Raw genomic sequence first — 27,902 nt, 5'->3', positions numbered from 1 at the left:
AATCATTATACAAATATGTAAAATAGAAACAATTAAAATTGTTGAAACAAATTTACAAAGGCTATATACACACATTTTTGAATAATTTATAAGATTTACAAACACGTTAGAAATATTTAAAAAATTGACAAACAATCAGGCATCAAAATTGGTACAAGCTGATGCAAAATTGATCGCGTGAGAGATATAATAAATATAATAAAACTAGGCGATCGATATGAAATCAAATCATCGATTTGAAATTCTTGAATTGTTCAAATTTGAACCTTTTAAATTCAAGTTCACTATGATTCGATTTAATTCAAATTTAAACTATTTATAATTATTAGCAAAATAATTCTATTTTTGAATGCTTGTCGATGTGAGAACAAATATTGACACACAACGTGTTTTCAGTGTCACACATTTATTTTCTCAGTAGAAATTTTGCTACAATTATTATGAAGTACAATCTCGTGTGTTACACAAAATTTATTTTATTACGATACGAATAATTTTATACCATGCTACTTGGAAAACCGCTCTTTCATATAACGCTATCCTATCCATCCTATTTTTAACGGCAGGTAAATTCCGAAAATTTTTTCGAACGTAAATCGCCTTCCCAGAGTGGGAAACACTTAACGTAGCAAACCGCTGATATATTGCTCGGAAAGCATGACGCACTACATGTTTATGGTTACCGATAATAAGCAACGTGCGTATTTGATGTGATTCAACTTGCAAATTTGGTGCCGGTTTCGATGAGTTTGCAATACCCACTTTGGCTCGTACACCTTTCTCGGAACGTCGAGTTAAAAGCCGCCCGCGAATTATGCTTTATAGCACTAGCAAAACCAAGTTTTCGCGGGCTGCTCGTGTAGTCAGAAATCAGCGCGTAGACCGGGGCTGCGAACATGAAATAAAAATCAGATTTATGACGCTCCTTGAAATATAAATTGTACGGAATAGTTGTGATTCGGACTTACAAGTTACTCGGTCCGGCGTAGGGTGGCGGATTCGGACGAATGTAGGGATTGCAGCGTTCGCCGGAGAGCCTAAAAAGTAATATTTATAGAAAATTTAAGGAGAATTTGATTTATCGGGTCAAAAATTTTGATTTTTCTTTACTTTAATCGATAATAAAACTTTCAGAGGATATATTCCTAAATTTCAAAATAAAATTCGAAGTATTTCGAAAGTTATAACCTGGAAAATAGATAAACGTCGCTAGGGTATACAAGCGTTTTTTTTTTAAATTGACGGGAAAAATTGAAAAAAACTATTTAATCAATCGAGGTTCATTCAAGGTTCTTTATTTGAATTATTGTCAATCATACTAAATGAACTACAAACATTTATAAAAAAATTAATTCAAACAATTTTTATTGCATAAAGAAAATGAATCTTGTATCATTAAAATTATCATTTTAGTCTTAAAAATTTTATAATTTTACACTTTTTTTAATTTTTTGACTATATAATACAATTATATGAAAGTTAAAAATATTTTTGGTTTTTTTCATTTCAGACAGAAATTATAAATTCCATTTTTTCCGCCATTTCGTAACTCCAATGGCGAAACACTTCAATTACTGATTTATTATGACGTCATTATTTTTAATTCTTTTAATTAAAATTTTTTTTTACATACATATAAATATGTAGCAAAGTATCCCTAAAGTTCTAGAAAGATCGACTTCACTTTTCTTTATTAAAAAAAATTGCAAATATCATCCTTTTTTCAACATCCTAAATTTTCCTTAACATATCAAGTCTTTTAAACTTTTTAAATGTCTGTGGGTTCCTTTAAATGCTCTTTAGAACTTCTTTAAACTTCTCCCGAAACTCATCTTCCTTTTGAGTAATTTCAAACACTATTTAGACGATGTGTAACACCTACGTTTGCAATTGTGCTCTGACGCAATTTCTAAATGATTATAAAAAACGAAGAAAAATTCAGTCGACTTTGTACGAGTGCCTCTTTACGACTCCCACTTAATAGATTTGCAATACGATTGCATTGAAGTGTATTTTACTGGAAATAATTACGACTGTAGTAGTATGGTACGTGCATTTATTTTGATTAATGAATCTGCTTGTGAGTTATGCTTATACGGTGTTTTCTTCCTAAGAAATGATGTTCTGCTGTGCCAGAAGTAGATACGTAATAAGAGATAGTATCTACCGTGATTTTTTTTTTACGTTTTATCTGAAACAAGATCTTTCGCGAAAGAAGTCTCGGTGGGAAAAAAAACGACTTGAATATTCATCAAATGTTGTTCACACTTGTTGATTTCTAGAAATTAAAGCCGGTATAATTCATACGTGTTTGGATTTCGTTGTAAAAGACGCACGATATGCACGATTTAAAATACGCACGTGGCCTCTTTATTTAATCGATTCCAATGAAAAATCTGCGCCTAATCTGATCTTTAAGGCGTTAAGAGAAAAGGAGAAAGTGAGAGACATATTCGTCGAAATCATGGTTTTTTTGTTACGCCGGAAACTTTACCTTGGACTTCGCGACAGAGAATCGTTCGGACTCGATGGTTGAGCTGACAGGGATTTCAGAGTACCTCTCTCCGGCATAGCGTACTGTACCATTTGTATTCCGTTGTTTCCGACTCCTTCCCCCGGCGTAGATTCCCGTTTCTCGCTGTAAAAAAATATAAATATCTCGTTCCGTAAAAGCGAGATTATTTAAATTTATATTTATTTAAATTTAAAAGCGAAACATTAATTTCTCGCGGTCTAAATTTCGCGTTCGTATGACGCAACGAAAATGGAATTTAGGAGCGTAAATAAAATTAAAATTTGGTTCCGTTATTTTGTCGTCACAGTTCGTTATATGACGAACGTAAGTATCATTAATCTTCAATTTGCCAAGTTTTAAGAAGCGTTTACAAAATCTAGCAACGTTATGTATAAATTTATGAAGTATTATGTAACAAACATGCAGATATGATAAATTAGCGAAGCTCAGAAAAAGACAAAGTTCAATTATTATAATTCGAAAACAATTTCATTTCGAATTAATTGAAATGATACATTCAGCTAATAAATTCTTTGAACTCGCGCCATATTATGTCAAACACGAAATTAGTAATATTTTAGTAAAGTCGCGTTCACTTTGCGGAAATTAGTATTTATGAATAATTTTAGATTACCTATGCAACGACGGAGTGAACATACCTGACGGGTTGTTCTCTCAAAAGGAAAATATTAAAGAGTTCATCGAAATATTCATCCGACTCCGGATCCGTCCTAGGAAAATAAAACATAAATATCTACGCTTTTCGTCGCGGAAATGCGTTTAAGCGATTGATCAATTAATATCGATTAATAGCGATTGATCATTAATGCAAACCTTGTTCAGACGATTTAACATTAAACGTTTGCGTCAATCATAACTTACATCATCATAACATCCATAAATTAAACTATGTATTCTAAAAACAAAAATTGATTCGTATAATGAGACTCTGGCAATGCTATTTTTCCCGCAGTGGCTGGTATTTTAATTACCATTTACGTCAGAACACAATAGTCGCGAGTCTTCTGAGCCACGAGCATGTACATAACGCATAGTAAAAAGCGAAGAAGTCATGTAAACATTTATGAAACTTTGTCAGATACGTTATGAACAACAGCATTCATGGATCATTAACTTAGCTAAATTAATGAATTGTATTCCTTTAAACCATGTAAATTTATTTGATTGTTGCACACATTCCATTTATTCTTATAATCAACAGTAAAAATAGAAGAAGAGTAAATACTGAATACTGAAGAGGACTTAACATTATGATTCAAAACGTTTGCAGTTTAAATTATAATATGCATTTTTACGTTAAAAACTGTCCTTTTTAATGAATTAACTAAATAAAATTATATAGCTTGCACACCGAAACCTTGTGGTTCTTAGAGACAACTTTTCATATTTATTTGTTTCAATTTAATTAAATTAAGAGCCTACATTGATATTATTATTATAAAAATATTGTAATGAAATATCATTCTTTTTTCATAATATTACAATTTGTCTGTGACGAAACGTTTACTTAAATCTTTTATATATCAATAATGCAATCTACATAAAACAAAATTTTGATGTAGTAATATAAAATTTATGAAATTTCAAATTAATATTCAAATCATGAAAATTTTCTTATAACATTGAATGTTTTAACTGTACAATAGTAAGAGCTAAAATTTTAAAAACCTCAAGCTTATTTCTATTCAACAACAAAAATTGTTGGTTATGAATACTGGAATTTTGACCCTGAAAATAGATGCGAAGAAGACAACAATTTGCTTATAATGGTTTTTGCAGCGAAAATAACGCTATTTTGCTGTAGTTTTAGTAAATAACTTTTGAATATGAGTTAGTGGATTCAAATGAATTTTTGTAATGAATATTTGTTAGACTCTTATCAGTATATGTAAACAATTTGATTCAATTTGATTCGTAATGCTATTTTCTCATCATTAAATTTGCAAATAAGTATCACAATGTGATATTACATAAGAATGAAGAGTGCCCGCAAATAAAAAAATTAAATAACTTTTAAACCAATAAGAGAATTGTATTTAAATTTTACACAGGTACTCAAACATAATGATGGAGTTAATGTAAAATTTTTTAATTTTTAATACTTTGACATACGACATATACATCCTTCACCCAGAGAAAAATTATATTTAAATTGATGAAATCATTCTTTTAACTTGGCTTTTAGTTGAAGTAAAAATATCTTTGCGAAAAATAAAAATTTATTTATTTCAAGAAATGATGTTATTAGCCTTTTTAAAGTTAAATAAATGATTTGTTTCATTTAAACAAATAATTATTTAATTTAAAGAAAAGAACTGGTAAGTGTGAGAAATAATTTAGTTGATCTAATTTTAAAAATGTATTTCTTTCACTAAAAAAAGATTTGCGTTGCACAACTATAAAATTTCTTCAAGTCGAAGAAACTTTTCTTTAACCGTGTAACAATACACAAATTTTTTTGAGAGTTAAGCACATATTTTTTGACTCAAAGAAACCTTTCTTTAGGTGTTAATTGACATCTCTCATAATTAACGTTCATATATTCTTTATTTATCCTTGAATGAAAAAAAAGTTGACGAACTCTTAAATAGATTAGAAGATAGATTTTGTTGAAGCAAAACTTATTTATCGTACAGTTTTGGTGAAAATCTGTTTTTATCCGGATTATAAAATGAAGGACTATACGTATGATGGACTTCTACGATTCCAAATTGCATTCCTCCGATAGATCTCTGCGGGTTTCTCTCTTCGCTCGTGTAACCGCTAGATTTTTTTAATGAGTCATATCGCGCCTATGACGCGCGAGTCCTGTTCCTGTTTGCGCCGCGCCCGCATTATCAACCACGCGATTACCTTGATCGTAACACAGTTTGTCGGGTTCCCCTCGGGGAACACGAGCGATTCAAAACAAATAAAAAAAAAAAAAAAAGAATCGCGGAAACGCACGGCACGTATATGCGTATCAACTGTGACTTCAAATGGATCCCGCCCCGGCTCCTGGTGCCGCGGCCACGCGAAATGCACGTCAGCGTTGCGTCAATCGTCACGTGTGACACGACGTAATTGACTTGTTATCGCGACGCGCCGATGAAAATTGTCGCGCCCCATGATGTACACGCGAAGACTCGCACGCACTCGAGTGCATGCGAGCGTGCTTCGAGCTTTGAGCACCCTATAAGCGCTCCAATATTCCTAGAATGCTGTATAAATATTATTAAAAATTAAAATAATATTCCGAAAATATTTATCAATATTATTTTCATATTATAGGAATATTGTATTAATGTTACGTGTCCGTTTTGTATAATATTTGTGGTATATTATTTCAATATCTGTGGAATATTATGAAAACGTTCTATGAATATTATTTGTGTTTCAAAATTAATGTGAATTATTATACATGAAATTATGAACTTTATAATTATTACATATGAAAGTTATGTTCCCGATAATTCAAAATATTGAAGTAAATATTATTTATTTCTCTTCATATGATATTTATATAATATTATTAGAAGAAGACAAACTACTTTTTATTAATATTAAATAATATTGTAGCGCTTATAGGACAGGGCCTCCGCGAGCTCTTCTTTGCCTAACGTACTGATTACCATATGAACAATCGGTGACCCGATTAAAAGCTGTTAATGAGGTTTTACCGGACACCGCCTAATCGCGCAACCATGATACGCCTCTAATTACAGACGCGTATCGAGTTCATGGTAATATTCAATGCGGCGATCTTGCCTTTCGAGGAAACGCGTCTTCGGATTACCTGTCGTCGCAAGACGAATGCAGGAGTCTGGAACTTGGAAAATAAACTTGTCAAATTATCTACTTTTCGCAATAAATTATAAACGCAAAACGTTTCATATAATTATTGTATTATAACGGATAATGTTATCAAACGCGTTTTATAATTGTTACATACCGGATGTTCGGTAATAGACTTATTACACTTGGCGAACAGAGCGATTATAGAGTCACGTTTATTTTCCTAACGATCGTAACTCGCTTACTGAGTTGTTTATAAATTACCTCAATGGTTTTTATTGCTCTCCGCAAAAAAATATCGACGTTAGACGATTAGATTAGATGCGATACAATTTTACCGTTTAAATAGGCCATTATCATTGAAAGGTTTTGCTAAATATATTTATGATACTTTGACACAAAACATCTAATTATAATAGATTAGGTATCAAAAATAAGTGTACTCATGCTGTGTGCCAAGGTAAAGTGTTTCACAAAGCAAGTGTCGCCGAGCAAAGCAAAGACTGCATGAGAGATCAAATTAGATCAATCTCTTGAAGTTGTACTGACAAAATTGGAAGAAGTTGAGATTTGCTAATTTATACTAGATAACATTGTATCCCTATACAACTTTTCCCTAAAAGTTGCTGAAAGCGTATCTTTTCAATATGTTACATTTTTACTTCGTATAAACAATATTTAATGACAAAAAGAAAGTAAATAAGAAATAAATAACATAGACAAAAATTGAACAAATTTTATTTTGTTTTGTGCATCAGTATTTAAAAAAATCAGATACATCTGATGTAAATTTTTCATCAATTTATATAGCTTATGTTAACGTATTTATACAATTTTATTTTGAATTGAATATATTTTTATAAAAGAAGGCTTGGTATAAAATTATAGAATATTTTACATTTATTGAATATACATGTTTACAATTATTATAAAAATTAAATTGATATTTTTATAAATTTTTTCAAGTTTCCTAGTTCGTACAACTACAAATTTTACTATAAAAAAATGATACTAATGTAAAATTGGTAAATAATAATAGATAAAACTATTAATTGTTATGAATAAAAATATGTCAATTACAAAAATAAATTCAAGCTACTTTTATTTCGGTGTTCTTATATTTTCATTATTATTATGTATTAATTATTAAATATTTGATCCGTTTTTCGATAAATTATTAATAAAATAAATATTAGTCAATGATTTCTTATATTTTTAATTACTTTAATTTATAAATTCGATATTTTTGAAGACGATACGATTTAAGAGACCGAAGGCACGGTTTAGGCAACCGGTATTCCGCACTTTTCGCAGTATGTTAGAAAAGCTTATAACAAATAAATTTATCATTACTGAAAGTTTTAATATGTAACAATAGATGACTAAAACATCGAGGTACAATTTTGAACTTTGATTTGCACCCAAAACAGCATCAAATACGAAATATAATAAAAAATAGCTTAACAATAAGTGATACGCGTTTGGTAACTCTCCCCTAACTCCAAGACGGGTTAAACGATAGATTTTCCCAAGCAGTTTTGCACGCATCTTACATACGGATATAAAAATACGGATATCTTCAGTGACAGAGTACGTTTTCATAAGTGCATAGGAAAGCCTATGGATTTTATGGCAGCACTTACTCGGTAACTTTGTAAAGTGGCTTTTGTAGCCATTGTAAGCATCATTTCCGGGCACTTCACGCCTTTTACAGCGTGTAGCGAAGCCGGGCCAGGCCGTGCGCTTTTGTGACCGGCAATTGAAACGTTCAACTGAGGCAGCGTTATGTCATTTTGCGAACTTGTAGGTATTATTAGAAATTCTCGTCCCATTCCACACTTTTATTGAACTATTCTAGTGTATGAAACAAAATAATATCCCGAGCGTACATACGTACATACATATGCAAAATGATGACTATGCTGAAAAACATATCGATTTTCATTATTTAGACTCTTTCACCCGGACAGCACACAATATTTATACAAGATTTACAAAAAAAATTTATAGTAATCATTTGAATATTTTATAAATGTTTATAAAAATGTTTCACAAATATGTTTGTGATCTTTGATTGAACATATCATAAAGATTTATCACATACAAATATTTATAAAATATGTATAAAAATATTACTATAGATATTAATTTTTTTTGCATATCATAATTATTACATAAAATATGTAGTTTATATTTTAATAACATTTGAATATTTTAAATAAAGATTAAAAAATTTTTTTCCTTCATGTATATAAAATATTTACATTTATAAAAAATATACAAAATGTAATTAATATTTATCATAAATAGTACAGTATGCTATCTGGACAGGCATCTTTCAAATTTCTCTTACACTTGGAGTGATATATTAATTAATCGATTTTACAGCTTCTTTTGCTAAGTAATTATTCCTTTATACTTTTATACAACTAGACGTGTTTTTTCGGATAAACTTTTAACAATTCATATTATCGAAAGAATTTTATCATACTTTGTTAAATCAAAAAAGGTTGTGTGAATCACCTGAGGTTGTTTGCTTAATAAAACTAAAAATAGAATTTATTTTTCTTAATAAGTATACATAAATTCGCGAAATGACAGCGTTCCCTGAACAGTGACACATCGATCGTTCGCCCGACTCATCGCGACTGCGGACACAAGCGGAAGAACGATAGTAAGAAAATTTTAGTAAACGCGCAATCAGACGCATTAATTCAAAAATACAAAACCCAGTATTTACATCGACCGAAATGTAAAATTAGCGCGCGTTGCGCGATCGCTGATCGGCGGAAATCAAGCCGATCCCAGACACATCAATCCACGTATTTTCGCATGAACGAACCACACGCGGCCGCCGATAAGCGATTCCATTGCGTCACTCCGATTTTAATCGCGTCACACACCATCTGACTATTGATGATCGTAAAGCGCCGATCACTCGCCGGTCACTTACCCGGCATGCCTTCACGCACGCGCGCACGCATGCACGTACAATACGCCATGCGACGGTAACATTGTACACACAGCTGAAAGAGACCAAACTGCTTGTGCCAAAATAACAATGTTCGCATGTATGACGAACGCGAGCGTCTAATGAAAGAGAAAGGAATACCAGATGACACGCTTTCGCATTGTCATCGTCGTGACTAGGCATAAATATTACAGAAGGAGAATATATCGATATTTCCCCTCTCCTCCCCATCATCAACGCGATCGGTGTAATTGAATAGCGTAATACCGTTAAAAATGTTGAGAATGAATCAGACATTTTTTTTTTTCTTCCGTTATTTGTTATTCGCTTTTTCTTCTAATTATTCCATTCATGTTTTCTTTTCTTCTCGATTCGTTGGCAGGATTTTTTCATTTCTCTTTCTTTTCTTGCTTTCTTTTTGCGTCTTTCTTCCTTCTCCTTTCTGTCTTCCGTGGAAGACATCGGAACAGGACATTATCGAGATATTATGGTCACTAATGGTAAATTAAATAAGCATTACCGAAAAACAATAAAAAAAAAATAATCACTGCGTTCTTGGGAATATTTATAAATTACCGGCAAGATATAATAAATAGTTGTTTTGATAGTTCATGGCTTGAAAAAAATGGTGATGATAGCTGGAAAACAAGTGCGTAAATCTTTACAAAAACCTTCTATTCAAAATTGTAAACTATATGTTAAACTGTTCTGCAATAAATTATTAATTTAATCGTTAATGATTTGGAACTAAATAGATTTAACATTTTACGAGCTAAAATAGTCGTATCTTTTTTTAGTTTAAACCGGTTAAATACGTGCAAGATAAACGTGACGCACATAGAGCCTATACTAAGATCATAATTAGATCGATTACGTCACACGTACGTACAAGAATCTCGATCTTGTGTCTATGTCTGCCTGCAACTGGTTGTTTGTATCATGTATGTATATAAATTGCATTATCTTGATGACTATGTAATTTCAATACTTTTTATACTTTCAACTTTGCATGTCTCTCGAAGGATAGTGCCCGCCTCTTTGCGACTCATCAGTCGCAAATTATCCGACCGTGAATGTCTATTTGTATTGCCTTGAGCAGCAGGGAAAGAAAACTGGAACGTAATAATATAGAGTGATTCCCGTATTTATCACGTGCGAGGATTTACGCCGTAGAAATCAGAAAAAAAATAGAAGGGGTAATTTACACGCTATTACTCTGTGTCTTTATGTCATATTAATAATGTGTTGTGATTTTAATTTTTTTTTTTTACTGTTAATTTAATATTAATGAAACCATCGTGTGTTGAATCAATTTGTCAATGTTGTAAATAGAGTAGCTATGTATTACAACCTAGGTAACCTAGGTAACATGATTAATTTTTCATATATTTTTTCTAATTAAATCTCATAAAAAAATATTTGTTTAACAAAAATCAGTTTTGAATCTGTTATCAAAGTTGTTCTCGATAATAGTCATATGTGTGAAACTGTATTTTTGATAACAACTATTTCCTCTTCATAATTATTAGCACAATTACATATACTATCAAATAATAATGCTATCGTATATGTTTACTAAAAGCAATATTTTATACTCGTATGAGTTTTTTGTTTGGTCTTTTGTGAATATCGCTTTGGGACACGTGCCTCTCTGAGCGACCTCATCGTTTTCCTTTATTAATGCGACATACTTCATTATTTTATTTTGTCTCATCACATTTATATGTTGCTAAAATATATTATCTTGTTTTTATGTATTATTAGAATTAATGAATATTTCAATTTTAGCAATATATCAATTCAGACTACTTTTATGTTTGTATAGCGTGTTTTTTTTTAAATTTATTGTTATTTGTAAATTTATTTGCTGATATTATATATATATATATATATATATATATATATATAAAATATCAGAAAGTAAATCTATAAATAACAATAAATTAAAAAAATAGCATATATATACATGCTATTTTTTAAATTTATTGTTATATGACTTTACGTTTGTTGATCCCCAGAACAATTTACATTTTTTATTTAGTTTAAGGCTCCGACCTGTGTATTTTTATCTCGTGCACTTCCAGCCACAGCATATAGAATTGTTTATGCGATTTTTTATAGCTTATCGTCAATACGTAAAAAAAGTTGATGCCAAAGATTAAAAAAAAAGTAGGTAAAAAATAAAAAAACGCAAGTATTTCTAATCTAAGATGGAAATATGCAAATGAAGCTAAAAATAACTCGTGGAATAATAATCGTCGCTTTAAGCAGCTTTGACTTTCCTTTCAACAATGTGTATCAACCGCTTACATTTTTTCATGATGTAGACAGAAAGCGGTGCTCAGTAAGGCGCCTAGCACGAGAAGCAGTACGACCGGCACGAAAATCGTGGTGGCGATTTCCTTGAAGTAGCTTCTCGTAGGTATGCTAGATTTCGTCGAACGGGCCCACCGCCACTCCGTGTGCTCGGAGATGCCCGACGAGGGTAGACCCACGACGTTCGCGCTAGGACCTCTCCGGGCGCTCTCGTGCTGTAGACTCTGCTGATCCTCCTGCAACTGTAGAAATTATAGTTTTACCATCAGAGCGTCGTATAATGGATGTCACAAAGAGATAGCACATGATTTGCGCGATTAGCATTTTTCATAAATCAATAAAATGGCGTGAATTAAATGCAAATGTATTGAGATGAGATTACGAAACGGTAAATAAAAGACTGTTTTGGTGAATGACAATACGCAAGAAATATGTGATGACGATATGGTCGAATGAAATATACAATGACATCTAGAAATCTACGTAATTCATAAATCTCTTCCTGAAAGATAATTAAATTATTGGAGACTTGTATTGACGTAATAGTGTTGACGTAAAAATACACCGAGAGAAAAATATACTGAAAAACATTTTTAATTTTAAACCATATGTTTAAAATTAAAAAAATGTTTTTCAGTATATTTTTGTCTCGGTGTACTATTACGTCCATACTGTCACGTCAATACTACAAGTCTCCAATATTTGATATAACTGTAAATGCATTTTCTAAAAATAGGAGATCGTATTTATTTATGTTAAGAAGATGCTTTTTCTAAGTAAATCAGTCACTAACTATAAAAACTATTTTATACAATACAGTTTATTCAAAAACACATTTTATTTTTCATAATTAGTGTGATTTTCCAAAAATACTAATTTAATTTTAAAAAATTATTTTTCTGTCAAGTAAATCATTTATAATTTGTAAAGAGTACTTTCTACAATATAATAAGTGTTTACTCGAAGTCTTAAAATTATTATAGAATTATATGGGCGTTAAAATATAATGGTTTTATCTGATATTTAAAATGACTTAATATTATATATACAAACGCGCTGCTCTAATAAGATTCAAATCCGAGACTTCGAAATCATGAAATTCTACAAATATCTCCTACGTTGTTTTTTTCAAAAAGAAATGTGTTATATATTCCGTTTATTTATGGCGTGGTGTAAACAGCACGCTATTATTATAGAGTGCCGTTAATGGAAAAATTTCTTTTTATTCTTTTTGAGTATATTAACTCTATTTAAGAATACGTTTTCTCAAATTGTTTTAAAAAGTATTTATCTCCTATAAGTAACCTATTTATTATTTTCGTAACTTTTTGAAACCGTAAATTTAAACAAATATTTATGAAAACGTGTTTAAAATTAAAAGATTGGGATTTAGTATTTTAAAAATTTATTGACTAGATTTCAACAAATATTATACTGTAACGTATTAATGAATTTGATTTAAATAAATTTTTCAACAAGAAGACACTTGTTAATTTTAGTGTTTCAGTTTAGTATAATTAAAAGAAGAAGCTTTATACTTTAAACTTTTAAATTTTACTTATTTAAGTCACCATAATTTAGCAAACATAATTTTAATAAATATATTTACTAAAATAAATTTAGGAATATTTTTTTCTTAGTGTATAATTCATACGCAATTGTGTTTGTATAATTTTGTCGAAGACAAATGACACAAGTGAGTATCATAAGTAGCAAAATAGACAATCAATTTTCATACCAAAGATTCCTCTCGGACATACAACATTAATCACGGCAAATAAAATCTCGTGTGTAGCACCGCGTGTTAATCGACTTACTAATCTGAAGGAACACCAATCCAATCTGAACTCAGCCTCTCGGAAAAGTATCTCCACGCTGGTCCTCTTGAAATCTCTGGGACACGATGGCATTTTCCATAGCGGTTTGACTTCCTCTTGCAACTCATTCAATTCCTGAGAGAACGGCACCGTACTACCCAGTCTTACGACGACTCTGAAATAGAAATAGATACATTTTTCTTTAACAACGATAAATATATTAGGGAAATATAATTTTCAATGAAATATAAAATACATCGGACAATACTGAGACAAGATTCACCCGAGACGGAAAACTAGCGACGCATTACAAAGAAACTTGTACACCATGAAAAAAACTACTAAATCTTAAGAAATATTTGAATAGTTGCAATGAAATATTTACGCTTATTTGTAATAAAATATTTTAATTTCAATATTTATTTAGTACAAGAATCTCTAATTTAATTTATCTCACTAATTTATATTCAGTAAATATTTATGCATCACAAGTAAACATTTCGTTGTAACTATTCAAACAAATATTTATTAAAATTTAGTAATTTTTTCTCTCAGTGTACTCGACTATTGAACAATCAAACGGATCATATCCGCGCTACACACGGCACTTGCGTCATTCCCGTCAAGGATTGCTTTAAGCAGCGCGCGTGGGACTTTTGTCCGATTATAGAAGCGTGCATTAACAATAAACGCGGTAAACGATTGTCCAATACTAGTAAATTGTTGGCACTACCGATGTGTGGATCAATGTCGTTATTGCATCCGGAAAATTATTAAGCGCATTTGCTTTGGCAGCGCGTTTTATTTTAGACGCGATCTATCTCCACTGTTATTATACATTTTAACTCTTTAAAGAGTAACTATTTTTCATCAGTCGCGTTTTTAAATCGTAATTTCCATTGCAAATTATATCTCAAGGACTTTAATCTCTCGTATTTTTTATAATTATTATGCGTTAGCTGAGCGAAATCTAAATATCAATCCTGTCTGATGTATTCCAATAATATCGATATTCTCTGTTTACGGAATTATATAATTATTACTTCACGATACTGAACTTTTTTACGTGCAAATGTCAGCCTACAAATTACATAGCTCGTACATTTCCTACATTTCATTTTTTCACAAAAATCATCAATCGAATAATAGTCTTCGAAACTAATCATTATGATATGCTGCGAATATGTTTGATGCAATCTTGAATAGTATTTTTATATACATATGTATCTAGATTTTTCTTTGTTCTATAAGTTGATGAAAAATTTACGTCAGATGTACCTGGTTTTCTAAAATGTTGATGACGTGCACAAAACAAAATAAAACTTGTTACATTTTGGTCGATATTACTTATTCATTATTTACTTTTTATTTTTGGCACTAAATGTTGCTTATATGAAATAAAAATGTCAAATGTTGAATATGTACGCTTTAAGGAACCGGTATGCGTTCAACAACTTTCCCCTATATATATATTTGTGTATCTGTATCTCGATTCCTACATTTTAAAAATATTTCACCCATTACTGGTGTGATGTAAGGTAACTCTGCGTGACCAGCCGTTCCTGGTGCCTATACAGAAATGCAAGATTAACTTCTGCTCATTTACGCAATTTTTTTTCCAAAAGTTTTTTTATATCTGCGAATTAAAGGGAAACATATCAGAGTTGAGAAAAATTTAAATTACTTTTTCCAATTTTGAAATTTTATCGCCAAACGCTAATCAGACCATGACCTCCGTTTGTAATGAATATGCACGCTATTCACTCGGGAATTCACGCTGATGGTCTAGAGTTGATAAAGACAAAACCCAATATCCAACGTTGAGACGACAATCGAATCTCGTCGACGATCTCGCGATCGCGAACTCTTGGCTTTCACTGATACGCAGCGATACGGTGGGTTGATACGTATCTTAAGGTCGAAGCGGCTCTTTAGGCGCGGTCTTATCATCCGTGGAAACAAGCCCCCGCCAGTCAGTCAGTTAAGTGTTCCGAGAGCGTGACGACAATGTCGCATTTACGTTGGGAATAATTGCCGTTGGCAAACTGTTGCTCGGTGTCATCGTACTTCGCGCGCGACGCAATAAGCCCGAAAGTGACAATCAAGGCTCCGGCCATGCGGTACGTGCGATCGATCAGCGTGTAATCGATTTAACTCAGCCGTGAGAGAGATTAATCGCGCCGCTCTCTCGTCTCGCGATCGTGGGCGTGATTTCGAGCTTTCGCTCCGACTACGATACGGTTCTCGGTGTTGGACAACTGAGAAATCTCGAGCGCGACAGACGTGAAGGGTTGGGGACAATTGAGGTGAACGATCAGTTGCGTCCGGGCCACCGAGAAATTTGGAGATTTCGTTTTGTTCCTTCCGCCCGTCTGACACGGGACACGTCTCGCGGAGCCGAGCCTTGTCTTCGGTGTCTCTGCGGTACAGATTCCTTGCGTAGTCGATTTATCTCACCGTCGCCTCGTGAGATTAATCGCCGCCGCTCGTCTCGTTGCGGAGGATGTAACGATTTCGAACTTTCGCTCGATCGCACATTTAAGGTGATGCATGCACGTGCTTAACGCCGCTCCTGGCGTCAATCGAATACAAAGGTGCGGTGACAGTACTGCGGCGGTGATTCACGTATCAACGTGAGAAATATAACGTGGGTGTTAACCGTCGAGGCGTGAAAGGTAACTCGATTATCCGAATTCGCCGTCGTACGCGCGGCGATAATAACGGTAATTCATAGAAGCGACCTAACATTCCGCGATTATATTATCGTTGCGGTTTCGTCGCAACTTTTTTTTTCCCCCCCGAGAACAATAGCATCGTAACGGTGACAAGCGTGATGCGCCAGCAGATGAAATGAGAATGCAGTCGCGTTGCAGATGCGAACCCGCTGCGAGAAGTATTAGCGGTGGGGAACAAAAGTTTTCCATCCGGACGATTGTGTCAGTCATTGAGCAAAAAAGGAAAAGCGCACGCCATGAAAAGGGGACTAATGAAAAAAAAAAAATTCTTACAATTTTTCGTTCTTTAAGAAAAATTTCTTATTTTATACAACTTACTGTAAATAAAATATACCAGATAATGAGGCCCACTTTTGAATTTACCACTTGAAAAGGCGTTTTACACCTAGAGTACATGCTTAAAAGATGTGTCATACGAAATAGATAAAGAGCGGGAATTATAGAACCGCAGCAATGCGTCCGTACAGTTAAACAAAAGCTCGTGAGAGGTCGCATAAACCGTTTTTAGACATTTGCAGCATACTTTTTTGGCTCAGACATTATTTTATACTTACGTAGAACTCTTTCAAAGGAAGGATATCTAATTTTCTGTGTAACTGATTTATTTGTAAAAAAAAGAGGTTTGACTCACGCCGTCTAATAATAAATGATTTTACTTAAATCGTAATATGAGTCAGTGACGAATCGGAATGAATCAGAAAATCATGGAGAGCAACAAATATAATCTCTCGACAGATTAAAACCGCAAAACACATTTATCTGGCATTATTAGTAATTAATCACTGTGAGAAAAACCATTGTTTTCCATCTCGCTGCCGGAAGCACGTCGCAGCTTAAATGTGACTTTGAACTGTACATGAAACTTCACAATCAATACGTTGTTGCGAAAACTCTTATATCGCCTTTATTCTGCCTTGACGTATTTGTCAAACATAAATCTACATTGGGAGTAATGTAATGTGTCTTTCTTTCTCGCCGTGATATCCCGCGTCACGTCCTGCATCACGTCGATGCAACAACAGTTTCGTAACGTTTGAATTTCTTTTGACGCGACACGCCTCATGTCGCGTATAACTACGTTGTTTTTATGTCACATATTGTTGCACCGGAAGGAAGCCGACCCACGTCGCGTCGCACTTGAATAACAGCAACATCGCGTATGACTCGTGTCACCATTTCGCATGACAAGATCGTTTTAATCGACCGTTCCGTAGGAATGAGCGTAAATGAGTAGGATAAGTTCTGAGATTCCTTAATACTGAGATTTCGTAATTATCCCGTTGTGATCCGATTTCTCACGAATCGCGACAAAGATAAAATATCTCATTCTCGACCTAATTTAACAGATCGAATATAAATCAAAGAAATTTCATGGATTATTAAAGGAATTTGAAAAAATTATGAAAATGTAATTTGTTGTAATGACGCTGATTCGGAGAACTACGCGACAAATTACCACAAAGCATTATGCCACGTAGACATAGGAATAGTTAAATCAACTGTGGTCAATGTCATGAATATAGTCAAAGAAAAAATATTTACAATTACCATAATTTAACTATAATTCATAGTTATTTTTAGTGCTAGCCATATATTTATAATTTTAACCGGGCAAATTATTGCTATTAATTATTATTACGTAAACAGTAAGTGTATGTTAAAAAAAAAATAGTTACATTTATAATTTGAATCGCATTTATTACATAAAACATTTATTTTGCTTTTATAATACTGAAAAAAATTTTTTATGTTTAGCTAAATATATTTTATAATCTTTTCCTTGATCATCATTTTCTTGATTTAAAAAATATTTCTCAAGTTTAAAAATAAGTTATTTTATACTCTAATATTCATTTAAATCAAGGAGATGATATTAAAATGAATATTTACTTGAACTTAAAAAGACTTTTTTTCAGTATATCTGTATCTTAATATTTTATCATATTAATTTTATCATATTAATTTTATTATAGTAATTAGAAATTTATAGTAAAATTTTTCCATGATTGATAAACGTAAGGTTATTATATTAACATTATGACAATAATAATTATAAAAATAAAGCTTCTAACCGTGCAATTATAATCACAAATAACTCTTTTCTTTCAATATACACTAACAATGAAAGAAAAAACTACTAAATTTTAATAAATATTTGTTTGAACACTTGCAACGACATAATTTATTAAAAGTAAATAAATATTTGTTTAATACAGAAATCACTAATATAATTTAACTATCATTTTTTAATAATTTTATATTAATTGTTTTAATGCAAATTACATCCGCGCAACGACTGTCCGCACACAGTTCGCTTATTTTTCTGGCTTATCATCGCTCTCACGTGAATCTTCTCGTCGCTAAAAATAATAAACGTTGTTTATATCGATAATACGCAGTGTAACTGTCGATTATAGGAAATCCACATCATTTTAGAAACGCAAGTGTTTCCCTGCGATGAACGTGACGGACGCGAAGCGGAAGATAAATCGCGTTATCGCCCGTTCTACGTGCCCGCAGGAGTATTGCGTAGGGGTATACCGCGATAAATCATGATCGTTGATCCGTAGAGTCAGAACCTTAGGGGAGTCACAGTGCGCGCGAAACTGTGCGCCAATTACGAACGTCCAATGGAAAGTCCATTATCGGCTCGATTCCATGTAATTGGCGGTTTATTCCAGGAAATGCGTGAGTAATCATTCCGTCATTCAATCGTGAATTGATTCTATGGAAAATGACCTCTCTGTGCGGTGAATAAAAAAGAACAATATCTAGCGATCGACGTCACAGTGAGAATCCGCGAAAGAAGCAGCGTCTTATAATCGCGATGATGTAATCGATAAAAATCGTTGTTTGCGATTCGATAAGTGCTTCGTATAATTCTCTTCGTCACGTTAGGTGATTTAAACGCAGAGAATTTTACGCATCACACAAATTTATTTATTATTTATGCATGAGGTACACCGCCGCGTGCGTCGACAACGCAAAACGTCACCCGAACGACGTTACTCGCGCCGTTGTTCGTTTCAGTTCGATGATAGATTATTCTGATAAATCATCGCGTTACTTGGAATATTTTATAATAATAAGATATTAATAGGATAATAATAGGATTAATATTTATATACAATATTGCCTAAAATTGGATAAACGTGTGTGAGGAATAAGTGGAATAACAGGCGTGACTGCAACGTCAGTCGCTTTCTCTTAATGACTTTTATTCTTCAAAGTTGTCGGCTATATTCATAATTAGATTGAACATGTCCGGCCTATAATAAGAAAACGTACCTACAAAGTAGTTATGTTTAAATTGAAGAAATCGTTTTTTTTTTAATTGATTTTTTGAAGTTGAAGAACTTATCTTTGAGAAAAATAAAAATTTATTTTATTTCAAGAAATGACATTATTAACTTTTTTAAAGTAAATAAGTTTTTTGCTCAAATTTGTTTAATCTAAACAAATAACTTTTTAATTCAAAGAAAATACTAACAGAAATGTAAGAAATAATTTAATCGTTCTGGTCATTTTGAATCAAAAAAATTATTTCTTTAATTAAAAAATATCTAAAATTACATTTTTTTGCAAGAAAATTTTTTATTACATACAAAAAATTTTTCTCGTAAGAAAATGTTTTTGTTACATATGTATAAAATATATTTCTATTATTTAAATGAAAAAAAAAACCGAACTATTTCTTTAATTCTAATAAAAAAGAATAAGCAAGAAATTTTTCCAAATCAAAGAAACTTTTCTTTAACCGTATAGCAATGCACAAATTTGTTTAATTCAAACAAATATTTTTTTATTTGAAGAAACTTGTTTCTGAGTGAACGTTCTTTTCGTCAGGCGCATAAACAGCGCACGTAGGAAGTAGTAACGTATAATTAAAAACAACCGGCGAATCTTTCTCTCTCTTTTCACGTCACGGCGCTGTTTGCGGTTGATTAATACGTCAGCGATATCACAGAAACTGCTTAAACTCGTTGAAAAAACGAGATAGTCTTATTCTCAGTCCATTAATGCAATTCTATGAAATTTTATATTAGCTTTTAATTTTTAATTTATGGTAAAATCGTGAAATTGTCTAACGCTGGAATCGAGAAAAATTTTATTCAAAGAAATCATCATCACTCATGTTATTTTCCACATAACGATTGTGAAAATTAATTTTTATTATTTTTTTATTGATATGTTTTTGCTATGCACACAACACAGCTTGTGAAACTATATGAATGTTATTCACTTGTATTTTATAATTAATGAAACGCTCGAAACGATTTATGTGTAGACCGAAAGAAGCGAAAGTCATAGTTGAAAGCGCTGCCAAGTTTCGCATTATATTCCATCCTCTCGGATCTAAGAATTAAATTGAATTGGGCATCTAAGAAATGTAACTCACCCTTCGCCTTCGCTGGGTTTCAACGGTAAACGAGCTCCAAGCTCAATCGCAGACGCCAAAAAAGTTACGTATAGATCCGCAGCACCTTTCCACAATTTCTTCCTACAGTCAAAATAGAATGCATTTGTAGTAATTTGCTACCAATTGATTACCAAATTAATTGGCGATATAGATTCTCAGAAACAAAAAAATTATCAATCCCACTTTTTGTAAATTTCTTAAAGATGTATGTGTCACAATTTCTTAAGGCTGTATTACCAAAAATTTTTAAATTTTATAGATTGTTTTACTATTACGTTTGAATATTATATGTATTTGAACATTATTCTCTCATTGATTTAAAATTGATTCTCTCATTATTTAATTTTTTTGTTTACTCTTAATTCTTATGTAAAATCGCGATTTCTATGCTGAGGGAAAAATCATTAATTTTCAGTAAATATTTATTCGAATAGTACTAATGAAATATTTATAAATGTAAATATACATTTATTCAATACAAAAACCACTTAATTTAAGTGTCACGTTTTTCTTATACAGTAAATATTTATGTATTGTAAGTAAATGTTTCATTAGTACTATTTGAATGAATATTTATTAAAATTTAGGAATTTTTTCTCTCAGTGTGCTACTTATTTGCAAATTTTATAAGAGAATAGCGTTATAAATTATTATCAATTAATTTTTTTTTACATATTTTAGTAAAACTCTAATAAATATTTATATAAAAATTCAATTGGATCCATTTACTTCCAAAAGTTATATTTACTAAAGCTGCAGCAAAATATGATCATTTGCGCTGTATAAGCTATTATAAGTCAAATTTGTCATTGTTTTGTTCTTGCAGCTAATTTTAGAATCAAAATTCAGGTATTTGCGGCAAAAATTTTTTGTTGTTGATTAGAAAAAAAAAATAAATCTAAGGAGCCTGCAGTTTTTAAATTTTGCAAACTTTTAGTTGATATTGTATAGCCAAAACATCCTTAATTTTTAAGTAGATGATTATCTCATCAATTTTCTCCATTCTTTACTTTATGATGTTGATTAAGCTTGTATACGTCTTATATCGAAAAATTCCACTGTTTACATTTTGCATAAGAAGGGAAATGACAAATAACGTATGTTATCAGTATCAAGGACATTGAAACTGCGGAATTGAAGATTACAAGAAATTCACGCGACCGACCTGAATATATCAAGGAGCTTTTGAGTACGATTGCGATCAAACATATCCTCCACATTTAGATTGTCGATTTTCAGATGCACCTCGTACTTGGTCAGATTCTCTCTCTCGAGTACGTTCATGTCGAGCACTTTATAACGGGTTTCGTAGGTGTGTTTGTTCAATCCCACGATCTCCAGCTGAAATTATCTCAGTTAAGCATTGACAATATTGTAAATTGATGTAAATTGATATAGTGATTGCGTACCTGAAAATACTTTTGATCTTTTGGCGCGACGCCGTATAAAAAACCGTGATGATCCTTCTTGCTGTAGGTGTAATGTATCCACGATGGCAGATCGGGGGCGTTCAGTAAGGAAGGTTGATACGAAAATTGATCACTGTGTCCTGAAATAAAACGGCACAGTATAAGTATTCGAGATGTTCATGACAAAATAACTATTTATAAAAGAAATTTAGAAAAACTATAAAAAGCATATGATGACCTACATCAGTAAAATTTTAAAATAGAAAAATTAAAAATTAATATAAATATTTTAATAAAAACTTTAAAAAAATTGTAAAATTGAAAAATTAGAAATAAAAATGTCAGAGGATAAATATTCAAGAAGCAATGAACTTGAAACGACAGACAAAATGAAATTAATGAGACAACAGTTTTCTTATACTAAAAACGAAAAATATAAAAAAATAAAAGATGTATATTCTATTTTGCGAATAAAATTGTTTAAATGTTGGAAATACATCAATATTATACATGATCTAAAAACATCTCCAAGATCTTCAAATTTTTTCCACTTCTTTCGAAATGATCAGTCAACTCAAGTTTAAAGAGCACAAAATAATTTTTTTTTACTCATTATGTGGAAAGCGACCTCATTTAATTTGAAAATTACAATGTTATGTACGAAACAACTTGACTCGTGTATCGTTAAAATTGTCCGAAGGCGCTGAATTAGAAAGTACCGTGGTATGCGACAATATTGGCGGTAAGGTCAGCGCAACGTTTACAACAAGTAATTGCTATTCGCGGCGTGTTACGAATGACGTACGAAGACATAGTTTAATTTCGTATTGTGAAATGGGTTAACGGGTATCCACGTAGGTTAATTATAGCCGCCTGACATTAATCCTTATTTTAGATGCTTTGTTCCAAAACAACTGTTTCATACTACAAATGATTAAAAAAAATATATTAAATAGACCTGTGAAAGTAAATATTATTATTATTTGACAAAACTTTTATTCTACGGGAATGTTTCTTTCGGGATCGTATATTTTTTTGTGGAAATAATGATCTTGATTGTATAAATTTATTATATAGAAATTTAGAAAATATCTCCTTTACATTTTTTTGTAAGTTATCTAAAAAAAGTATACAATGTAAAAAATATTATATGATGGTAGCGTAATAAATAATTGAAAACACTACCATAGAAAAATTCGAGGACTTTAATCTTTTCAATTACTTTGTCTTTCATCTCTCTAATTCGGATAATAATGTATGTAAGTTACGAATAATGGAACATAATATAATTTGTTATTTTCTTTTTTCTTTATTTTTCATTTTATTTTCAAGGCATTAAAAGTTTACTAATATCGGATTCGTTAGTTACGATATTGGGAATAATAAAATATTAGGTGTGAAATACGAATAAGATCTGAGAAAATTAGAATTGTTAAAAAAATATGCCTCTTACCATCTGTATTCCAGTCGAAAGTCTCAGGTCTGATGGGAATGACAAAGACCTCCGTCATTAAAATGCTCTCGGTGGCGACGAAGGCCACCAATGTCGACAGCAATATTATGTTCAGATGCATGATTCGTGCTGTCAAAAGTGTCAAAGAGCGATACCGACAATGAAAAGGTCTTTTGATGATCTCAATCTAAGATCGCGTAGATGATAAAAGCGTGTAGCGTTTTCAACTTGGACAATTGAAATCGCTCCAGGAACGGATAAACCTGATTCTCACGAGTCAAAATAAGTGCGTTAATGAATGACAGTGTTGAGTAAATTAATTTTTTTTTTGTTAATTTAAGTTAAAGTAAAGTTATTGATTAACTTGAATGCTTTATTAAAATGCTTAATTAAAAGTTGATAAAATTAATTCAGTTAAGTTAAAATTACATGAACGAAAAACTAACTCAGTTAAAAGTTACGTTAGGATAAAGTTAATTAAAATTAAAAGTTAATTTTGAAAAGCATTATATTTGTATTAAATATATATTAGATTAAATATATATTAGAATTTTATAATCTTTTTTAAATTAAATTTCTTTAAATAACAATTACAATGTAGATCATTAAATTTAATATTTTATTTATACACTATATGAAATAATAAAGATTGTTTTTTTATATGAAAATTTAGTTTTACTTTTATAATTTTTTTTCTTTTACATAGATACATTTTTTAACTTAGGAAAAAAGTTATTAAGTTAAAATTTATACACTTTTAAAATAATTAAATAAAAATAAAAATTAAATTAAAAGTTATTAACTTTTTAATTTTGTTTAATATATAACTTTTGACTATTAACTAATATATATTATATTTATTACTCCGAACCCTGATGAATAATCATCGAGTCTGCGTATTTACTTCTATATTTACATAAAATTATATATACATAATTTTATGTAAATATAGAACTAAATACGCAGATATGTATATTTAGTGTATAAATAAAATATTAAATTTAATCTACATTATAATTGTTATTATGGATTAACTTTTCTAAAAAACATCCAATAAATAAAATTCGATGTATTTTAAAAATAGTTTGTCACAAATTATATAAATATACATATATAATGTTATATATAGGCGATATTTTATTAAAAATAAGAATAAATGAATAATAATTTTATTATATATAAAAATAGTTTTTTATTGAAAGAATATATCTAATTATCATTTAGCGATTTATTATTTTTAATCATTTTTTTCCAAAAACTAACCGAAACATTAAAATATTAAATTAATTCTGATTAAAAATAAAAAATTAATCTGCAGAACAATTTTTTTTATTTTAGTTGAGAATTTAATTAAAATTTAAATGTCTCGGATATTATTTTTGGAAAAAACTATCAAAAGAATCAATTTTTTAATTTTAATTTAGAATTAAATATAAGTGTTTTTGGGATACTTTCAGAAAAAAATTATCAAAAGAATTAATTTTGGATCAAAAATGTTCAATTCACGTTCTTCATGTGTTCAAAAACATTTTCATGAAATGTGATTTCCTCGTAATCGAATTGAAAACGCTACCAGCTTTCTTAGAAGCGATGCATGCTGCACAAAAGACACGATTTCTACTTACTATGAAACAGTGCGCGATTAATGCGCCTTTGTTGATTGGGATTTTCAGCGGAACTCGTACACGTGATATCCGTTTGTCAGTATCAATACCGTATATGCGTTGCGTGACTCATATACAGCATCTGGTGTAAAAATCGCGTTGCAGCCTCCGGTTTTGCTATTATTGAGCCCGGCAGCACGTGGAACGATGCGCATAGCACGTGAGAAAAATAAACACTGTTCCCGACTGGAACACTCCCCTCTGTATCAATTGCTCCCGATAGTTTTTCCAGGGATACAGCATTAGTATTAGTCAGGCGCAATGCTGAGAACTTTTGTTGTTCGCGATGCAACTTTCAGTCTTTCTGCAACGAATTGCGATGCAATCTCGGTTGGAAATTTGCTCAGATATCTTTCTTTTCGTCATAGCAGTTATTTTCTTGGCTTATTAATTATGTACAACAATGCCAATATATTTTAATTTTTACCAACAAAGTAGAGAAAATCAAGTTTGAAAATTTTGCCAAGAGAAATCTCCAAAATGTTAGAATCGTGGATGACTTTTTAAAAGCTAGATTTTATTTAAATAAATAGATATAAATAAATGTATATAAATATGAAAAAAATGTGTACTATATAAAAATATAAATATAAATATACGTATATAAATATAAAAAAAAATCTTAAAACCAAAAAATTGTATTTTACACAACAAAATATTTCAGTTCAGTGGATTCTAACAATTTATTTACCTGCAATTAAGTTAAAAATTTTTTACATATTTATGTGTATAAAATTAAAAAAAGATTTTTAATCAAATATTTTTTTTATGCAGTTCCAGAAAATATTTACTGTTAGATTGTTTTCATATTTAAAATAAACAGATTTTTTAATCTAAGAAAACAATTTAATTAAGTTTAATAATATTAGCTTATTTGTAAAAATATTATTTAAATGTGAAAAATATAATAATACAATATTATATACTTAAGATAATAAGATTTGTATTTACTTTTAAAAGTAAATATTTTTACTTAAACGAGAACGAACAAATGTTTGCATCAAAATGTATTTCTTAAGAAAGTTTTATTCTTTTCATTAAAAAAAATTTTTCTTTTACAATTGGTGATAAATTTAGAAAGATTAAGATATGAAATAAAACTGGCCTCTGGTTTATTTCAAAGACCTTTTATTTTAAAAAAAGAAAATTTTATTTATTTATACAGTTTTATTTATACAAAAAATATTAAGCAAGCTTTATTCTATTCTAATTTGCATTTATAATACATGAAAAGGAATACTGTGCTACTATCTTTCAAACGGTCATGTATGGAAGCTTGGATGCGATTTATTTTTCTGATTAAAATGATATAAATACATCAAAGAAATACAGGAAATAATAAAGTCAACAACAAACAAAATAATATGATTTATTAAGAATTAATTGTTTATTAATTGTAGTTACATATTCCAAACATCCAGTTCTGATGTATAAAAAACAATACATCAGAAAAATAATACGAAAGATTTATACGTTTCGACTACCACAGAGTTCCATCAGCAGCGATAAATAAATAAATAAGTCATTAGTGTTGTGAAAACAAATACGTCAAAGCTGATAATTCTAGACTTACTACTCTTAGCTTCTCGAATGCGATATTAAAACTGGAGGATGATTTATTAAAATCTTAGGCTCATCAATCTTCGTTCATTATACAAAAAAAAAAAAAAAAAATGAAGGAGAATACTATAAACAGTATCGTAAAGCAATACGATTGAGAGAATTAAAAGACACGCCACTCTCTTCTTTGAGATTTTATCTTCTATAACAATTAATGCACGACTCAGCCTAGCATCACGAAGTCGAGAGAGAGGCAGACACCGCGTGTACAACAGCTTCGTGAGTGATAAATCCAAGAAAGAGCCCCGAGCGAACGCCGTTCGATATTTTTGGCGTGCCGCCTCAATTTCCCGACGGGGTCGCGGAAATCGAGCGAGCGCGGTTATCGATTGTTAGGTGAGGCGGTCTGAATACTACCTCGGCCGTGTTTACGCGAAAGGATTTGCCCACGGCGAATCTAGCCTCGCGCACTGCGACGCACTCGATCTAATGAGCGATTTGTTTGCTGCTCCGAAAATCCGCCGACGCAACTCCTCCCGACGTCATTCACCACGTCGTTGATCGGTCGGTCGGTCGACCGCCCGCGACCTCGTCGCGCGTGCGTCGCCGTCGTACTACGCGCGCATGTACGCACGCACGCACGCACGCACCGAAGGCACACGTGCCCGAGGTTCAGACGTGCTCGCGGAAGCCGGACCCGTCCGCCGCGATGTGCGTTGGCGGTAGACGACACCCGGCCGCCGGTTGGTCGGGTCAATGCGATGCACAGTGAAAACTGTAACGACGGTCAAAGCCCGCAGTCCGATAAACTCGCCACGTCTTGCTCACCACGCGTGTATTAGCGCCTCGGCACTCGCACGCACGGTGCAACGATAGGCCGGTGGATGGACCAGCTGGACGACGTGCGGGATATTACGCCCGGGATCAACGACGTTGGCCGGGAGGGAAAAAAAAGAGATATGTGAGAGGATCGAGGCGAAACGGAGCACACGGGCGCCCGCGCGGCTCCTCGTTCACATGCGCGGCTGAAACGTCGCTTCCGACTACACACAGACCGCCTCCAGGACCGTATTACTTGGCGATGTTATCTCGCGAAATTCCTGGAACCCCTCTTTCGGAATATAATCTTGATAAATGTGTCGGAGTGCCCGATGAATATTTATCGCACACTTAACGCTCGAAATATTGAATTTAAAGTATTCAGCATTTATTCGATCTGATTGCGAGATGTATTCCGCTTCCCACGA

The 27,902-nt window shown here is 31.7% G+C and overlaps 2 protein-coding genes across 7 annotated transcripts in view; one reads left to right on the top strand and one right to left on the bottom strand.

Moving 5' to 3' along the window:
* LOC105206574 overlaps nucleotides 1–27,902 on the top strand; it is a 59,709-nt gene that overhangs the window by 2,632 nt on the left and 29,175 nt on the right. The window lies entirely within an intron of this gene.
* LOC105206559 (epsilon-sarcoglycan) lies at nucleotides 390–27,902 on the bottom strand. 6 transcript variants are annotated; one of them, XM_039458417.1, is made up of 12 exons: nucleotides 26,669–27,902; nucleotides 25,057–25,399; nucleotides 23,432–23,564; nucleotides 21,979–22,118; nucleotides 21,735–21,910; nucleotides 20,549–20,650; nucleotides 13,415–13,589; nucleotides 11,592–11,839; nucleotides 3,175–3,246; nucleotides 2,495–2,638; nucleotides 969–1,037; nucleotides 390–888 (listed from the first exon to the last, which is right to left on the bottom strand). In XM_039458417.1, the coding sequence occupies exons 3-12, from the start codon at nucleotides 23,550–23,552 to the stop codon at nucleotides 864–866; spliced, it is 1,272 nt and encodes a 423-aa protein (XP_039314351.1). In that variant the 5' UTR covers nucleotides 23,553–23,564; nucleotides 25,057–25,399; nucleotides 26,669–27,902; the 3' UTR covers nucleotides 390–863. The 6 variants fall into 6 exon arrangements, with proteins under 6 accessions (XP_039314351.1, XP_025987277.1, XP_025987279.1 ...); XM_026131492.2 differs by having other exon boundaries at nucleotides 23,432–23,560; nucleotides 26,669–27,900; XM_026131494.2 differs by having other exon boundaries at nucleotides 23,432–23,560; nucleotides 27,073–27,900.

The sequence above is a fragment of the Solenopsis invicta genome, chromosome 16 (genome assembly GCF_016802725.1).
Source record: "Solenopsis invicta isolate M01_SB chromosome 16, UNIL_Sinv_3.0, whole genome shotgun sequence".
Taxonomy (NCBI): domain Eukaryota; kingdom Metazoa; phylum Arthropoda; class Insecta; order Hymenoptera; family Formicidae; genus Solenopsis; species Solenopsis invicta.
Note: the sequence above shows the minus strand (reverse complement) of the source record. Positions and strands in the feature narration are given on the sequence as shown.

Coding starts and splice junctions, on each gene's coding strand:
- LOC105206559 (XM_039458417.1), bottom strand. CDS start 23,552: ATGCATCTGAACATAATATTGCTGTCGACATTGGTGGCCTTCGTCGCC. Junction 13,590..20,548: donor AAACCCAGCGAAGGCGAAGG/GTGAGTTACATT, acceptor TTTCTATTTCAG/AGTCGTCGTAAGACTGGGTA. Junction 889..968: donor TACGCCGGACCGAGTAACTT/GTAAGTCCGAAT, acceptor TCATGTTCGCAG/CCCCGGTCTACGCGCTGATT.